General features: G+C 41.8%; 3 protein-coding genes across 3 annotated transcripts; 1 reads left to right on the plus strand and 2 right to left on the minus strand.

The window, feature by feature from the left end:
• Window positions 1-745: 745 nt before the first annotated feature.
• On the minus strand, window positions 746-3,314 carry LOC145458082 (GDP-fucose transporter 1-like). The gene has a single exon (XM_080336397.1). The coding sequence runs from the start codon at window positions 3,017-3,019 to the stop codon at window positions 1,934-1,936; it is 1,086 nt and encodes a 361-aa protein (XP_080192523.1). The 5' UTR covers window positions 3,020-3,314; the 3' UTR covers window positions 746-1,933.
• A 1,050-nt stretch (window positions 3,315-4,364) lies between these two features.
• Window positions 4,365-5,809, plus strand: LOC145458089 (UBX domain-containing protein 1-like). Its single transcript, XM_080336405.1, has one exon. The coding sequence runs from the start codon at window positions 4,807-4,809 to the stop codon at window positions 5,554-5,556; it is 750 nt and encodes a 249-aa protein (XP_080192531.1). The 5' UTR covers window positions 4,365-4,806; the 3' UTR covers window positions 5,557-5,809.
• A 9,940-nt stretch (window positions 5,810-15,749) lies between these two features.
• Window positions 15,750-19,063, minus strand: LOC145458088 (uncharacterized). The gene is made up of 4 exons (XM_080336404.1): window positions 18,773-19,063; window positions 18,646-18,720; window positions 16,920-16,997; window positions 15,750-16,864 (listed from the first exon to the last, which is right to left on the minus strand). Exons 1-4 carry the CDS (start codon window positions 19,061-19,063, stop codon window positions 16,469-16,471), a joined length of 840 nt encoding a protein of 279 aa, XP_080192530.1. The 3' UTR covers window positions 15,750-16,468.
• Window positions 19,064-19,081: the final 18 nt, after the last annotated feature.

Below are 19,081 nucleotides of genomic sequence, written 5' to 3' on the forward strand. Positions count from 1 at the left end.
CCACGGTAATCCTCATACTACAAGAACGTTACAATTGATACCACAGCGTGGGTCGCATGTTGTGCGGTGCAGAGATAAAAATGGGAATATGATCGACTCCAAACATGTAACTGAACGCTTCAAAAGACTGGGCAATGGAGTATGGATCAAAAGACACAAGGATTATGAAGACCCGAATTTTTTCAAAATTGCGAAGAAAGGCGTGAAGTACGTCTATCAGACACAGCGTCACACTATTTGCGAACAGTCCCTCGCTAAAAACTTGGATAAATTAGTCACTGAGAAATTTAAGAAGCACAGATGGACTGTAAGTGACCCCTACGCTGGTTACGATGAAGATGTCAAATTTCATTACCACCCAGTCGACCTGCCTAACATCAATAAAGGGAAAAAGGTGGATGAACGCGCGAGATGGTGGGAGAGATTTCATGAGTATTTGGAGTTGAATAAGAAGTCGAAACGCAGACAGTTGAGGCATACTTATCAATCCAACAGACAAAAGCCAATATTGAAAAATCGATACTATCATTGATGGTTGTCAAATAAATATACTTAACATTATACCATGTGATGTCGGACAAGTTGAAACTGTGTGTGCCACACATTCATACAAAGGCAGTATTGTTTATTTTTTCTTATGTGTTGCTTAGCACTGGTTGGTCACATGTCCTCTTTCAGAGCTTACATTCACTGATAAAAGTGGATTCTCCTTTCTCACTGTTCTTTCAAAAACGGTACACGATACAGGTGTGTATCTATATTGTCAATGTCAAAAATGTTGCTAAATGGCAAAGTATTAGTGTTGGAGTAGCACAAATTTCGGCAATTATCCCGAATCTACCCGGAAGTATTTCATTTTTCTGCTTGAGTAGCATCAATTTCAGCAACCATCTCGACTGCCTGGATATATTTCCTTGAGTAGCATCAATATATATATGTAGTTATATACCAGCTCTACCAGGAAATGTGTCGTTAGTCACATATTTCCTGAAAGGGCCGAAATCGGTGCTCCCCAAGTAGCATATTGAAACATTTCATGGTAAAGTCAAAAATAGTTGTCGACATTCAAAAAACTGATTTGACACAATCGGCTTTCATGTATTCATGTTGTGCCTACGATGATGATTATTGATTATGTAGCGAATCAATTAACCAACTATTGACGAAGTAAATCCCAAGCTGACAGGAAATGCAAAGCTACCACAGTACCACTCTTGCACTAAGAAACCATGGATCTCCAGATTGCTGATCATTCAAGTTTTAATTTTCAAATTGAAAGAAATCAAAATAGCTCATTCATTCCAAGGTTTACAAAATACAATACACACTATATTAGCCAATACAAAGTTTATTTAACGGCACCTTTATTCCAGACGATTCAAGACTACTAGAGCGTTAGCTGTGAAAAATACACTAAACTAATAAAACAATGCATATATTATACACGTCACTAATTAAGCGATATAAATCTCAACAGACTACAGAAAATATAGTAATAAACAAAGAGTCCTAATTCCCAAGTGAAATCAAAGTATGAGCCGTAATGGTAATGGTGTCAGGGACCGTTTGACCAGACTAAATTCAACACGTAATTGGATCTCTATGTCCTAGGAGGTATTTTGACAGGGATGAAGAGTCAGCAGTGAACCCACTATTAAAATACGTTAACGAGATCAGCTTAGTGCTGAAGGCGTAGAAGAAGTGAAGTCAAACGGAGACAACATACAGAAGACAAAACTATCATCAAAAATATCCACACGGACTGCAATGTTGACTTTTCTCACAAGCCATTTCTGTGTAGAACAAGCAGCAAGATCGAAAGCGCTATTTTGTGATGAAATGTCAAATATTCTACTAGATAGTCATATGAAGTATTGAGTATGATCATAAACATACGTAACTGCATACATGTTGCATCATCGTGTAGTTAAGCTCAGGCTGCTATCGAGTCCTTTTTCGATTCAAAATCCTTCTCCAAATTTTCTCTCTCTGACCGGTCGTAAGCGACCTTCATCTCCCAGCTTTTCACACCCGAGTAAGCACCAGTACCGATAAGTACAAGACCATTCGAAAGCCACCAAAGGGCAGTCTTTACTTGTCCGAAATACATAACTGCAATCACAGTTTGCAAACAAGCCTTCGCCACGCCGCTGATATTATGAGTGACGGGCGTTGTCACTTTGACTTCCAATCCAACGACGTATCCCATTATAAAGCCCATGAATCCGGAGAGTGTCATCATCATCCAAAAAGACAGTGAAAAAATACCGTCAAAATACACAACCTCCTTCACATCACCAGAGATGAAAATCAAGGGTAGGAATATTCCACACGCGTTCACGTTATTATAGAAGGTCAATTTCCAAATATCACCGTCCACGAGAGGCAAGATCTTCTTGATATAAATCGCATTTAAGGCCACTAAAGCGCTTGCGATGACTCCATAAATCGTACCAATGACAGATAAACTGCCGACTTCGCCCTCTTGATTAACGCCAAGCAAAAATCCACAGATAATGACTGAACAAGTCAGCAATGCCGGAACTGAAGTCTTTTTGCCAAGAATGAAATATGTCAGAATGATACTGAATATAGTCACCAACGAGCGGGCTACGGTGTAAAAAGCGACCCCCACACTTTTCAGACATAAATTATTGAACGATATCATGGACACGAATATGATGCTCAGTGGTAAGACTTCACGAGATACTTTGAAGTCAAAAGTGGTCGATGGGAACTTCAGCATACCTTGTCTTGATGCGAAATCGCATACTTTGCACAGAAGCACAGTGACAACGCATTGGTAAAATGTAACAAATAACGGAGCATCCAAATTTAGTGTGTCGCTCTTCAATAGGTACTTATTCACGAAGACAAGGCTGATACTGAAAGTCCAGTACAATGCAACTACCCCGACAACACGTATATACTTCGTTAGCAGAGTCTCTTCTGGCTTGTCTTCATCTTTTTCATCCGTCTTCATCTTTCTGTAGCTTAGTTGACCGAAATTAAATTTCATTTGAATTCCCGAACCTGACTCAAGTAGCTATTGTTGTGGTTCAACCTGATTAATATAGAAAGCTGACGTTTTAATTACGCGTTCGCGGTAGGAAAATTGTCGTCAGTCGTCATTTAAAAGCCGGCATCTGCCTGGGGCTACAAGGCGAGATTTGTAATACCCGTTCAACCATGGCAGGTATATTACGGATACACGTCAATCGCAACGAATCGAATTGAATTGAAATTACATGCTGTGGTCAATAATTCGTTTATTGACGAATCCGGACTGAGAGCCATTGCCGGGACGATTATAACTGCCAAACGAGTGAAACGACTGCGTGATGTGTTGTTCAAATTACTCCCTTGCGGGGTTTCGATTTTTCTAAAGTTGCCTCGGGGTGGCAGCACCAGTGCGCATGCATATGGATTTGTGTTTGAATTTGATAAACTGGATTTAGGGATTCAAGTTGTAGTTTTCTATACTGATGAAATATAATACCCTCATTGTTCACAGCAACTGTAAATGACTATGGTCGTTCCAATGATATATCACAGGTAGTTCGCATCTGCTCCGCTCATTCCGAGGTCTATATTTGTCTCTTCGTTCGCGCAGCCCACACCGATGCTCGGTTTTCAGATCAATCATCAGCGTGAAACGTCACTTGTTTCTTCGTTAGTGGCGTTCCGTGTTTTCGAAATGATGTCCGGGGTGAATCGACGCTCAGGAACGGTCAGGAGGTATCGGGCTGATTGCCAACAGGATTTAATTAAACTCCAGATTGTAAGTAGGCCTACTCATGTGCGTCGTAATTTTTTTCATCTTGGCCGTGTCGACAACAATCAATGGTAAGACTATCGTTTATGAATACACTTGTGCCCGGAGTGTATCTAGCTAGCATGGACTCTGTGGTGACTAACCCGCTGGCAACATTTGGTGTATTTGCAGGCCAACTTCCCTCAGTGCCTGAAGCCTACAGTCTACATCGGTGGCTATGAAGCTTAGTCTATCGATATAGGCCTACTGGACCAGTGTACCTATTAGTCCCAATCGTTCCAATGATGGTATTGAACCACGATTTCAAAAACAGATGAAACCCCAACTCTACAGTGGGTTTTCAGTAAATTTGGCCCTCCGAGAATATTGTATTAAAATGTATTAGCAACCGTTAACATGAATTAATTACATAATTATCGAGTGATTTGGAGGTCAGGGTATGCGTAGATTGCATAATCGCGTGAGATAGTGCGGATATTCACGGGTCCGAATTTACTTTCTTGCCCATTTGAAAAGCGGGAGCACCAACTATAACGGTAAATTCGGCCATCGGAGAATTTTGTGTAAACAAAAACATGTATTACCAACTAACTATTAATGTGAATTAATTACAGAATTACATCATTATCAAGAGATTAGGGGTAGGTTAGGGGTTAAGGTTAGGATTAGGGTTGAGGTTAGGTAATGTTATTGTTACCCTGGCCCTGGCCAAATTTACTGAGGGCCGAAGTGACCTATGGCCGAATTTACTGGAAATCCTACAGTGATATCAAGACGTTTGTATAGACCCAATGTCAGTCATTGAACAAGTGAAGTGAGCATATGGAATTGGAGTACGGTACATTTAGCTCTGTCTAATTATCTTTTATCAACTATGCTCTGCTGAAATTGCAGTAAATTTGTCTACTGTAGATTATTTAGACAAATTACAGCCAACGCCCTGAATTCGTGCTGTATTGTAACTCTTTATACACTTGTCAGTTAGCAAATACATAGCGAAGCTAGCTTCGACCCTTCGAGCAAATCGACAAATGGAAGGTGAAAAAATGAACGAAGACCAACCGATGAAGCCGGAAAGTGACACTCACGCCTCAGAATCCACAGAAGATGTGCAACAGTCTTCCAAACCTCTCACAGAGGAAGAGAAAGCGGAACGCTTGAGACGAGCCGAGGAAAGGATAAAGCAGCGTCGTCTGGAAATTCAAGAGCAGGAACGCAAGAAAGAAATAGAACGTGAAAAGTCCAGAAGAAAAGAAGGTCAAGACATTGTGAAAATCAAAGCCGAAATGGAATGGCGAGAAGCCCAAAAAATGGCGGAACAGAAGAAAAAGGAGAAACGCGAAGACAAATTAGCGAAGCAACGGATTTTGGAAGAAATCGCAAGGGACAGAGCTAATATGAAAGCAAAGGCATTGAAAGCATCAGGTGCTACTAATGTGCAATCAGCCAGCAGTGATCCAGTATCATCAAAACCCGCCGCTAGTAGCAGTAACACTGGGCAAGCTGGCAGTAAAAAGGAATATACGGAAGCGAAAATACAAATTCGTCTCCCGGACAATACAAAATTAATTCAAAGTTTTGGTGTTGACGAACCTTTGAGCTCAATACGGGTTTATACAGAACTAAATAGCAATGGTCAACTCGGTCCGTACATTGATTTATCGACTACATTCCCCAGGAAGGTGTTCTCCGGGGACGAAATGCAAATGTCATTACGCACGCTTGGGCTGGTCCCTAGTGCAGTGATTCTTGCAACTAAAGGAAAGAATTCAGCTGTATAAATTAGACTGTTGTTTGTTGGATGTCTCTTGTCTTTTTATTGCAATTTATTCTGGCATTTGTCCTGCTAGCGGAGAAACATCTTCAATAAAACAACATTCATGGTCAAGCTGTGTGAAGGGTTCAGCAGCGCTCTTGTCCTACGAAATGTATCATAGCCATAAGAATTTAATTTGTGCTTGTTTTGTCATATAGTAACTTGTCACTGTTACGTCATTTACGCATATGTAGTCTGTAACAATGTCTACTTGTTCACATCGTCGTACTATTTGAGATGCGGTGCTGAGCACCACTTTGATTCTGAGGCAATATTTACATGTTATAAGCAGCAGCTTTGTCATTGCACATATGTTTTGAGCAGCATTCACGATGATACTTCTTTCCAAACGAATTCAGTTGTTCTGGGTTGTTCCTCCACAATACGTCAATGCACCACAACACATATCACTGAGTTGTCGAATTACTTCAGAAACATTGCAATAATCGCAAACAAGCTCACGTGCCATTTATGAGTAAATGAAATATCCACATCAACACCTGTAATATTGGTATGATGCAACAGTAGAAGTACACGTAATTAGCATAAAGCATGGTTCCTGTTCCTAAACGTTTTAGACCTAAACCCAAATGTTATTGGCATCTCGCGACCCAAGCCTCTCTGACATCGAAATAATGCATTGTTCATTGTTGATGCCAAGTTTATCCGGGCATGTCTGCACAGCCAACATGGGTAATCGTAATCGATTACAACATTTTCAAATAATCGTAATCGATTATTTCACATATATAATCTATTTCTTTGTGAAAGAACGATTACTTTTAATTTGCACAAGAACCATGACATGACTGAACAGTGAACATTCTTAAACGATGAAGAGTGCGATATTATACCAGTTATTAATGGCAGAAACTTCGGATTTTCAAATGTCGATGTCCATTGTCACGCAGTGGTCAGTAACGAAGTACTGCTACCTTTTTGAAGTACGCAAGTAGTTTTCCTCTACTTCTGGTAATTACTCAAGTAGATATCTTTTCACTACTTCTACTTCGTAAAGTAGTGAAAAAAGTAAAGTAGAGTAGAAGAAGTAAAGTAGAAGTAGTTTAATTCCCCAATAAGAGAGATAGCCTAAGGAATTTCGGGGCTGTTTTCATGTAGTATCGGGGTTGTTTTCATGTAGTACCAACATTCAACTTTCATAAGTCTTGTAATACCCGGAATTTTCGTTGCGCTTCGCGCACATTAGATACTAGATGTGGAGTGACAAATATGTTTTCAACGAAAGTATCGCTGAATATAATTTGGATACCGGGTTGTGTGCAGACATGGGGTGATTACTTTATGAATGTAATCGATTGCGATTACGATTACTTCGGAACAGGGTTGTAATGACTCGAGTCATGACTCGAGTCGAGTCAGACTCGAGTCACGATTTTCAGATGACTCGACTCGAGTCATTTTCTCAAAATACTGAAATGACTCGAGTCAATCTGTGTATTGACTCGACTTTGACTTGAGTCATTGCGCATGACTCGAAGCAAGTCATTGACTCGAGATTCAGACGGCCAAGACCGACATTTCATTGTAATTTCGAAGCCAACACACTATTGGGATTTCGTTTGTTGGTACTGGTGCTTGAAAATGCGTCCAGAAACTGCTAAAAGTGAGGAAAATTTATATATTATAAATGCGAACCATTCAATATCACCAAACAGAGTTAAAAAAGTGGGTTTAGGAAGACTTTAACTGGAAACTGAGCAGTCAACACAATGACTTGGACTCGGGTCATAATACCATGACTCGGACTCGATCCTCTGTTCGCTGACTTGGACTCGGACTTGACTCGAGTCAAAAATATAAAAGTGAGATTGACTTGTGACTCGGAGCCTTGTGACTTGGTTACAACCCTGCTTCGGAATCACGCGATTACGATTACAGCAAAATCAGGAAGTTGTCGATTACGATTACATTGGAAAAGTAGTCACGATTACATTATTTTGCTTCTTAGAACTAATCTTGAGGATATATTGAAGACAATATAAGGATTACAATGTGAAAGGGCTAATGAGATGACAACTTTCTTTATAAATGATACGTTATTTGCTTATTGCGTCATAATGTACCCATTGCCCAACTTAATAGGGAACGATTTATCGCACCCAACGATTTGCATTCTTGCCAGGTTCGAGAGATTTTATAAACTTGAAACTTTTCTTAAAGATTCGAGATTTAATGTATCTAGATTGCTTTGTTTTGAAATATATACCTCTCGTCAAAATAAAAAAAAAGCATGAAATGCATAATTTATGGGAATAGGCGTTTCGGTCTCGGTCAATACCTCGCCACGACACGTCTAAAACATGCAGTTTCGGCCAACATGTGACTCCACGAAGTGTGCCACCAAAGAAAGAAGTTGGCCGAAACATTGGATAGGCTATGTGTCCATTGTCAATAGCAACGCTGGATGGGTGTGACGAATAGTCCTGTCTTTCCAATCTGAGCGCCACAATACAAACGCCACCTGCGTAACCACAGAGGAATGCAGACCCGACCAACGTTTTGGAGTGCGGGGACGAATTGCTGTTGTGGTCCTGACCCTAGCTACAACCAACACGAACATGGTTTATAAGCGGATTGCTACGGCGGCAGGTCCAAATGTTGAGTAAAGAATTGCGAAATAACGATTGGCACCCGTTTCAAGAAGAGTCATATGAGAACAAAATAAGATAAAGTGAACATAAAATTCTGCCTTCTACTTAATACAGATATTGCAAGTTGCCGTAACGAGAAACAGCAAAGAAAGGCTCGGTTATGATATATATTAGCAGCTGTTGATTTTTAATGCTTCGTTGTGGAAATCGTAATGTTCCATTTGACGAGTACAAAATTTGGTTGTATTAAGATAAGGCGTGATTGGATAAGAGTTGGTATTAATGAATGGCTGAAAGCTGTATGCGTTACGTCTGAACGGTAGCCATACGACGGAATAAGGCTGTATGTGAGTTACGAATGAACGGCAGATACATACCGCGGATGGTTCGGTCACTGAATTATCACTAATTGTTGTACACTGACAACTCTGCCTGCCAATTTAACAGTGATATCAACGGTATATAGGTAACCTGTGTGGAAAGCATTGCGTCTCCTTAATCTATATCTATATTGCAGTTTTGTGGTGTTTTGAAATGATAAAAATATTATTAAACTAATACTATATATGGTTATAGCAAGCTATATTCAGGTGCGAACCTCAACTGCTCGCCAAGCAGCAACTGTCAAACTGCATTTAACTAAGCATAATCAAACATCAATACATAAGTTACTTTGACACTAGGCAGAGTGGTTAATGTTACCCTGCCTCGAGGTAGTGGAGGGTACTGGCGTCTCAAGGGTATACGATACGTACAACGGACAAAGATTTGAAATTTTGTACTGGTCAGAATAAACATGACGATTTCCACGTCAAAGCATTAAAAATCAACGGCTGCTGATATAGATCATAACCTAGTCGCGTTATAGTATTATTGCTTGCAATTATGCATTCTAGGCAGCATTTTACGTTCACCTTATCTTATTCTCATATGGCCCTGCCCCTACTTGCAATGGTCACCAAACGTTATTCCGCAATTCTTTACTCAACATTTGTATCTGTCACTATAGCCATCCGCTTATACACTATATGCTAGCGTGGGCTGCAGCTAGAATGAGGACCGAATCGTTGGTCTCAGGCCCCCAGAGGGTGATCAGTCAAACTTCTGGCGTGCTTATAGTCCCCCAGACCCCTTTTACGGCCGGGCTTCTCGCAACAACTGGAAGACGCGTTTTGATGCGACGGGGATTCTCTATGTATTTGCTTTCAAGTCGCGCCAAGTGCGAAACATGGTTACGGCCCTGGCTAGAATGCAAATTGTTGGGTGCGAGAAGTCGTCAGCTGTAAAGTTGACCATTGGGTATGCTAAGACGTAAACAATAGACGACGTGTCATTTAAAGACATTTCACGAGGCCTTTTCATCGCAATTGTTATATTGTCTTCCGATCCGATATGTCTTGAAAGATAAATTCTAAGCAAAATGAATCTAATCGTGAGTGATCGTGATTACTTTGCCAATGTAATCGTAATCCACTACTTCCTGATTTCGCTGTAATCGTAATCGCAAGATTTAGAGGTAATCGCAATAGATTACATTCGTGAAGCAATCACCCCATGTCTGATGCGCAGGGGTGCAGACAGCCGGTTTTATGCAACGCAGTTATATGAAAGATAGCGACGCAAGCGATTTCAAACTGGGTTGAATTATTGTCCTTGCGGGCTGCATTTGCACTGCGCGGTCAGATTACAAGGGCGGGACAATTGGAGCCGACCATCTCGACGTCCGGACATATCAATATCAAAGTTTTTGGTCCACCAGCAACAGTTATTTTGGGCGAAGGTTTCATCGCCGCCGCACTTTGCTCAGCCACATGTTGGTGAAAACTTCATGTTTGCAAGCGGCTAATCGTAACGCACGTTGCACGTCCCTATGTTGAAGCATCCCAACAGTGCCCGACAGCGTGGAAGCGATACTGTCAGGTTACACAGCTCTTTCACAATTGCGAATACAGTTGTAATCTGCACTCTGCAGGCACGGCCCTATTCTTCCCGTGCAGGTTACAGCTGGCAAGATGCTGGGCAAATCATTTATCATAACATTTAACCAATTTGGTAATGCAGAGGTCGACAGATTTTTGTGATCAACCATATTGCTGTACCACTATCATGCGCGACTCGCTTATTGACTACGGTGCCCAACACAGTGACCTTCGATACAAACAAATCAAATCCACAGAAGATCCACTGCCCTGCCATAAATGTTGCAGCTAAATCGCCCAGCCATGCGCAAAAATTTTAGACGTCTTCACTTCACAGGTCACTCTCAAGCTGATAACGGAGTGTCACATACGAAAATGATCACATCCACATACAGTTTTTCACCGTTGCTTCAACACGTGTTATCATAATGAATGCAAATGACATCAGAATACGACAACCATGCTGCTCACGCATCCAAATGTGGAACTTTCCTGTCATTTCTGACACAAGAGGCATACTTTTGGATGATGTCCAAACCAGGGTTGTAACCAAGTCACAAGGCTTCGAGTCACAAGTCAATTTCTCTTTTATTGTTTTGGCTGGAGTCGAGTCGAGTCGAGTCATTTTCAATTCACCACCGAGTCAAGTCCGAGTCCAAGTCATCGAGCAGACGGTCAAGTCCGAGTCATGGTATCATGACTCGAGTCCGAGTCATTATTTTGACTGCTCAGTTTCCAGTTAAAGTCTTGTTAAACTCACTTTATATAATTATGTTTGGTGATATCGAATCTTTCACATTTATAATATACTGATTTTCCTCACTTTTAGCAGTCTCTGGTCGCATTTTCAAGTACCAGTACTGTTATGTTCGTGCATTTTACGTTGGTATCGTTTGTCTGGGATTAGTAATTACCGCCAATCATTATTTCCTCGTGTGCCGTGCTTTGTATTTATACCCTGTGTTCTGTTCTCTCGTTGTCTTTCTTTTTAACTGAACTCTGGATCGTGTCGCTGCTTAAAGTTATTCTGCTGTACAATATACTGATTCCGTATTGCAACCTCGTCGTATTGAGTTATTGTTCAAACAAGATCAAGAACATAACAATTGGTGTCAGAAGTCGGATTCAAAGTTATTTCTGCGACGAATATTAATCATGGAAGCTAGTATATTGAAGCTTCTAGAGAAGCAGCAGGAAATGATGGCGAAGCAACAAAGGCAGCATGAAGAAACCATGGCAAATCAAAAGGCACAGCTGGAGCAACAACGGGCACAGCTGGAGCAGCATGATGCTCAGCACAAAGAAGATTTGAAGCAACAAGCGAAGCAGCAAGAGATGCTGGTGCAACAACAAGCAAAGCATGACGAAGCAATGGCGAAAGTCATAACAGAGATGGCGCAGTTATCACAGAGGTCGGGTCCCGGTGCTTCAACATCTGAAGCTACCGCTCCCAAGTTTGATTCGTTTGTAAAATCAAAGGAGAAATGGGACCAATATCTGCAACGATTCAACCATCACCTTGCAATTTACGGCATTTCCAACATGGAGAAGAAAAGAGCGTGTCTACTCTCATGGGTTGGACCTGAAACGTATTCGCTCCTACGTAATTTGTTTGGTGCTGCTGATGTTAGTGCGCAAACTTTCCACGCCTTGACCGAGAAGTTGTCTACGCACTTCAAGGACTCAATTCATGTGCAAGCAGCCAGGTACGAATTCTACAATTGCAAAATGCAGCCGGGACAATCGTACGCCGATTGGATCGCTACTCTACGCGGAATCTCCAAGGATTGCAACTTCATATGCTCAAGAGATGGCTGTGATCAGAGCTACGTTGATGAGCTAATGCGCGATCTCATCATTAAAGAAACGCCGCACGCGGATGTGAGACGGCATTGTCTAACACAAACCAATCCATCCCTTGACGACGTTCTCAAAGTAGCCGCAACCCACGTGAGAACGCTGGAAACCGATAGGGTTATCCAAGGCGAGAGAAGCAGAAAAGACACGTCTATCGTCAACAAGATGACGGGAAGTTATCAAAAGGGGAAAAAACCTTCCAAATCCAACCAAGGCAACTTCCCGGAAAGACTGAAATCCTGCAGCCGCTGTTTCATCGATCACCAGAGAAAAGACTGTCAATATCGACATTCAGTATGTCAGAAATGTGGTCGTAAAGGTCATATCAAACCTGTTTGCATGTCTACCAAACCAAGTATCACGCAACAGGTCACATCCGTCAATTTCTGCTCAGTGCCGCTCCTCTCCTTCGACATCGATCAACTATATCGACGCGTAGGAAACCAGCTCTGGATCAACTCCAGCATCAACGGCATTCCGTTGCCGACACAGTGGGACACTGGTGCACCCTCCGCCATGGTGGGATTGACTGGGTACAAAACTTTGGGCTCTCCGAAACTCTCAGCATACCATTGCTCCTTCGTAGCGTATGGCGACAAGCCACTGAAAGTGAAAGGTATTTGCACTGTAACTGTGCAGGTGGGTTCTGAAGTTCGAGTTGGCTTAAAATTGGTAGTTCTCGACGAACACCGTGGGCAAAACATTTTTGGTCTCGATTGGAGCGATGGTTTCTCCATGACCGCTAAGGGAACGTCTGCTTTGGATGCAATTTCCTCGCTGATGGTCAAATCGCAATCATGTAATACTATTGACATTTCTGATTCGAACGACAAATTGGTATCTTTTCAGTCCAAATTTCCCTCCGTTTTCTCTAATGTATTAGGACGATGCACCAAGACAAAGGTGACAATTCACTTGAAACCTAATGCCAAGCCCGTATTTAACAAGCCACGTCCTTTGCCTTTCGCAAGGCAAATCGCTGTTCAAACCGAATTGAATAGATTAGTAAATCAAGGTATTCTCGAACCAATCAATTACAGTGATTGGGCAGCACCAATTGTTGCCGTCACTAAATCAAATGGATCAGTACGCATTTGTGGTGACTTCAAAGCATTGAATCAACAAATTCAGATAAATCAACATCCCCTGCCTTCCTTAGATGAAATTCTTCACAAGTTACGGGGTGGTTGTATTTTCACGAAAATTGATCTTGCCGATGCTTATTTTCAGCTAGAATTAGATGATGATGCGAAGAATTTGTGTGTCATCAACACGCAATTCGGTCTATTCCGTTATCGACGCATGTGTTTCGGAGTCGCATCTAGTCCCGCAAATTTTCAACGCTGTATTGATGCCATGATCGCCGGCTTACCAGGTGTTGCTAGTTTTATCGATGACATAATCGTTACTGGCATTGATGAACGCGATCATTTTCGCAACTTATCGCTACTCTTTGAGCGCCTCACCGAATACGGTTTCACCGTCAACTTCGCTAAATGTGAATTTTTCAAAAGTAGTATCGAGTATCTTGGTCACATAATTGACAAGGACGGCAAACGCCCGTCTAACAAATCCGTTGAAGCAATCAAACAGTTGCCTAAACCTCAGGATGTTCGCCAGCTACAGGCATTCCTGGGCAAAGTCAATTATTATCGCGCGTTTATTCCTAATTTCACGAATAAAGCCGCTGCCTTGTACCGTCTTCTTCAAAAAGACGCGAAATTCATTTGGAATACGCACTGTGACGCAGCTTTTTCCATTCTCAAAAACGCCGTAATCGACGCTACGCAGTTAGCTCATTATGATGTAAACAAGCAGCTCATTTTGTCAACTGATGCTTCTCAATTCGGAATCGGCGCTGTCCTCTCAATCGAACACAATGGCGAAGAGAGACCGATCGCGCACGCATCCAAAACACTTTCCGATTCGCAAAAATCCTACTCTCAAATCGAGAAGGAAGCTCTGTCAATCATTTACGGAGTCACTAAATTTCGTCAATTCTTGTATGGTAGAAAATTTACGCTCGTAACGGACCACAAACCGCTTTTAGCTATTTTCTCGCCAGACAAGAAAATTCCCGTGATTACAGCGCAACGCTTACAGCGATGGGCACTAACGCTCATGGCTTACCAATACGATATTCGCTATAAACCGACTAATCAGCACGGAAACGCCGACGGTTTATCTCGTCTACCAAAGGGTCCAGACCTTGAGTTTGACGAACTGGAAATTCGTGAAAACGCGGAGATCGTTCACGCTATTAATATGGCATTCGATGGCTTACCGTTAACTCGCAATGAAATTCGCGACGCGACGCTGAAGGACAAAACCATGAAACTAGTAAAATTATCTGTCACTCATGGTAATTGGAATCCAAAGGTGCACATTGATGATTTTTCTTGGTTTTCGACTCGCAAACATTCGCTTTCTCTGCACGAAGACATAGTCATGCTCAATATTGATGGTTTTCAGCGCGTAGTAATTCCGCAGTCACTTCGCTCGCGAGTCTTATCATTGTTGCACGAAGGACATTGGGGTATCGCGAAAATGAAGCAGATGGCTCGACGTTACATCGCATGGCCTTCCATTAATCGCGACATTGAAAATCTCGTTAAGAGTTGCGACGCTTGCCGTAAGGTAATGAAAGCGCCTGATCGTCAGTATCGCGAATGGCCGAAAACTTCCGAAAGCTTTGATCGAATTCACTTGGATTTCGCAGGTCCAATAAACAACAAAATGTTTCTTGTCATCGTCGATGCGCATTCGAAATATCCTTTCGTTAAAGTAATGAATGTCGGTTCTACCACAACCTTGTGTGTGGTCAATGCTTTGAGGGAAGTCTTCTCTATCGAAGGCTTGCCCATAACAATTGTCACGGATGGCGGGCCGCAATTCACATCTAATGAATTCGATACGTTTTGTTCTAATTTGGCAATCAGCCATATCGTATCACCGTCTTTTCACCCTGCCTCTAACGGGGAAGCGGAGCGTTTCGTCCAGACTCTAAAAGCTGGATTGATAAAAAATTGCGACGGGGGAAAAGATCTCAACTTCGCGCTCCAAACACTTCTCGCTACGTACCGATGTGCACCGCACCCGGGCATAGACTGGAAAACGCCTGCCGAGATTTTACATGGTCGACAGCCGCGCAATTTGTTAAGTTTGTGCTCGCCCTTCGACAAATCGAAACCCGTTACGCCTGGACAATCAGTCACTCATTTCGAGATTGGTTCCTCGGTTTACGCTCGCAGTTACCGAAGCGGACCAAAGTGGGTTGCTGGCGTGGTGACGGAAATACTGGGGCGTGTTGTGTACATTGTAAAAACAGATCATGGGTATTGGAGGAGGCACAAAAACCAACTCCAACCACGTTTGATTTCCACTGGTCATGATACAGCCACACAGGAAGTTGCTCAGCCTCAACAGTCCCAAGCTGAGCAACCATTGGTCAGGAATAGGGCACAACGTCCTGCAACTAGTCCTGCTCGAACGTCGGGCAGACGTTATCCGCTTAGAATTAGGACCCAAACTGATTTCTATCGGCCAACGTAAATTATCTTGTACTCCTAACTTACAGGGGAGGACTGTTATGTTCGTGCATTTTACGTTGGTATCGTTTGTCTAGGATTAGTAATTACCGCCAATCATTATTTCCTCGTGTGCCGTGCTTTGTATTTATACCCTGTGTTCTGTTCTCTCGTTGTCTTTCTTTTTAACTGAACTCTGGATCGTGTCGCTGCTTAAAGTTATTCTGCTGTACAATATACTGATTCCGTATTGCAACCTCGTCGTATTGAGTTATTGTTCAAACAAGTTCAAGAACATAACAAGTACCAATCAGACGAAATCCCAGTAGGATGGTTACTTCACAATTCTTCAAAATTACAATGAAATGTCGGTCTTGGCCGTCTGAGTCTCGAGTCAATGACTTGGTCCGAGTCATGCGCAACGACTCGAGTCCAAGTCGAGTCAATACACAGATTGACTCGAGTCGAGTCATTTCCGTATTTTGAAAAAATGACTCGAGTCAAGTTGAGTCATCAGAAAATCGTGACTTGAGTCGGACTCGAGTCAAGTCATGACTCGAGTCATTACAACCCTGGTCCAAACTGAATATTAGGCATAGACTTCAGAAAATGTAGAGCATATGGAATAATTATTATTGATGAGTTGGTTGAAACAGAGACTAGGCCAGAACGACGTAAATGTCGACTCAACTGCAAGTACAGATTCCCACATCAGTAAAAACGCAGGTATTCTAGGCCTAGTTTCGCCTAACAAGCAAAACTATGCAGCAATTCAAAATCATAACCACTCGAGGCAGTAGCACAAGTAGGCAAAATCTACTTCAGCTCTCCAAAAAGTATTTCTTTCCTGATCACCGCTGCACTTTACCGCATGCAGGCCCAAACTTCATTGCGCTGTACTTGAAAAGTCCCGGATTTCAGAACCCACATCGAGGCACTGCCGATTCCCGAAGTCGAAGCAACTATTCGGACAACGTCTGAATTACCATTCTCGCCCTCTCAGCCTTGACCGAGTCTCCGTTCTCTGTATCCGACGACAACTTGTCGTACAACAACTGCGCTTCCGCTAGTAGACGGACGCGTGTTCCGCCTTTCGCCTCTTCCAGGTAACTCAACAGACAGGAGAAATCTGTCCCCTCGACGTCGTCCACGTTGTACATGTGCCGGATCAACCAGAGATTTCTCACTTTCTTGAAGGACCAATTGCTCCTGTCCTCTTCCCACAGTTTTAAGTAGCTCAACGCCTTGTCCTTCGCGCTGGGCTCCGGCGCTTCCTCCTCAACTGGCTTCGGTTCCGGATTTGATTTCTTTTGTTTTTTTCGCGGCTTCGTAGTCTTCATTTCTGAAGTATCTTCGTCCTGTACCGAGGAATGTGTCAATAATTGCGAGATACACAGGCGCCGCGAGTCTTACCTTTTGAGACATCATTTTCTGCAGCTCCAGATCCAACATCCGCTCCTCCATGGCATTCTTACCGGGAACCGAGGGTTTCTAGAAGGAAGAGCCTGGATTTACAAATTTTGGCCGCATTTGTATGCACTATATCGAAGCTGGATTTGCATTAGGACAAATAATTCATAATATTAGTATTCACATAACTGTCAAACAAATGTCAGCCATGACACAAGATTTGAGCATAATACAAAATAAATTCTGGTTTTTGATTTAAATAATATTAAATCTGCTCATCTCAGGAATGAACTTCTATTACTTCTTCATTGTGTTGTTTCATACTACCCAACAATATAGTCATATGCGATCAAAACTAGAGCAATTAACACTGGGTATTGATAATCCTCTCAGTATTGGGTCATAATTAGGGTGATTTTTTTGACATGCCAATATAAGTCAAAATTGAAGCGTTAGGTCAAGAAATTGTCAAAATTGTTTACAAAGTCAAAAAATTTTGACCCCTGCATTTCGTTTGTATCGTAGATTTTTGCACTGCGAACTTATCATTTGATATTTTACAGCTTGTAGCCTACATTATAGGCCTACCGTTGTAGACGGCCCATTGTTTGCTCACTGTGAATCAAAAATGGTCAAAGTTTCGTAATATCCTACCTGAACCAAGACGGCTTGGGCCCTGCATGGTTCTTATATCAAGAAGCGCATGATGAAAAATTGGGTTCCATACTATCACCGAGAATGCTATTACCGAGATGGACATTACCGAGAATGCTATTACTGAGAATGGACATTACCGAGAACGGACATTACCGAGAATGGACTTTACCGAGAACGGACATTACCGAGAATGGACAATACCGAGAATGGCCAATGTCAAAGAATCTAGCTTAATGTTAACGGACGTTGTCGAGAAATTTACACCTGAGAATCGATACCGAATGTGGCAACGCCGTGATGCACACACACGACCTGTTCATATGCATAACATGCCTGCATTGCATATATTGCATTCTCGGTAATGTCCATTTTCGGTGGTGTCCATTCTCGGTATTGTCCATTCTCGGTATTGTCCATTCTCGGTAATAGCATTCTCGCTAATAGCATTCTCGGTATTGACCGGACACCGAAAAATTGTGATGTAGACAACATTGTCAGAATGAAGCAACACGGTGTGTCACCAGCAGTGTACGCACAAATTCAGTGTTGTCAGCCAGCAACTGCTGCTGTTGAACGTAGGAAAGTATCTTTCGTTGTATAACAACAAATTTTAATTATTTCTACTGTAATACATGATGTAGGCCTAACTACTGGAATTCTTCATAGGGCCAGATGTCGTTAAAGCTTTTTCACGTAAAAATTTGTCAGTTTTCAAGTAAAAATCGTTATTTCAGGCCAACGACTTTGTAGCCTATTGCCAGACAGTTCCAACCAGAAACAAGATAAGTAGTACAATTTTAACATTATGTGTGGAAAACACCCAATTTGCATAAGTGAGGTCAAAATTAAGTGTTTTTCAAAATTTCAATTTTTTAGATCAAATTCGTTTTTTTTGGGTAAAAAAATCGCCCTAGTCATAATATAATGTTGCCATTTGAGCCTAGTATGGTGAGTAATCGTCATTTAACTATATGTAATCAAATCTGTACACATCATAACGAATTTCAATTATTCAAAAACGCCGTTAACTGTTGTGATTGCGATCATTTTACAAACCAACTCATATTTTTACCTTAATCATACTAATAAAATCCTTTTCCTCCTTTTGTTCCGGCTGATTGACACGAGTCAGGAAAGAAGATAGTTTCTGAAAATATCATAATGAAAAATAGGCATCAAATATCTTCAAATGTACTAACATCATTTTTCTTGTCTTTTCCTTTCATTTTGGGCCGTCGCTTTTTATTTTTCCGATTCGCAACGTTATCGGTCACCTTCGACACCTTTTTGTCGTCGGTCTTGTGTTTTTTGTGAGGAACGGAACAGGTCGTTTCAATATTATCATTGGTACGCTTTTTTGTACTTTCATTTAAAGGCTCATCAACGTCAGGCTGTGTCGTCACATCTGTTTTTACGTTTGAAATTTTAGTGACTTCCTTTTTCTTGCTCATAGTCTTTTTTGCTTTGACCTTATTATCAGCAATAACCATGATTTATGAAATTATAAA

The sequence above is a fragment of the Botryllus schlosseri genome, chromosome 15 (genome assembly GCF_051294905.1).
Source record: "Botryllus schlosseri isolate E-star chromosome 15, Bs_hap1, whole genome shotgun sequence".
Classification (NCBI taxonomy): Eukaryota; Metazoa; Chordata; class Ascidiacea; order Stolidobranchia; family Styelidae; genus Botryllus; species Botryllus schlosseri.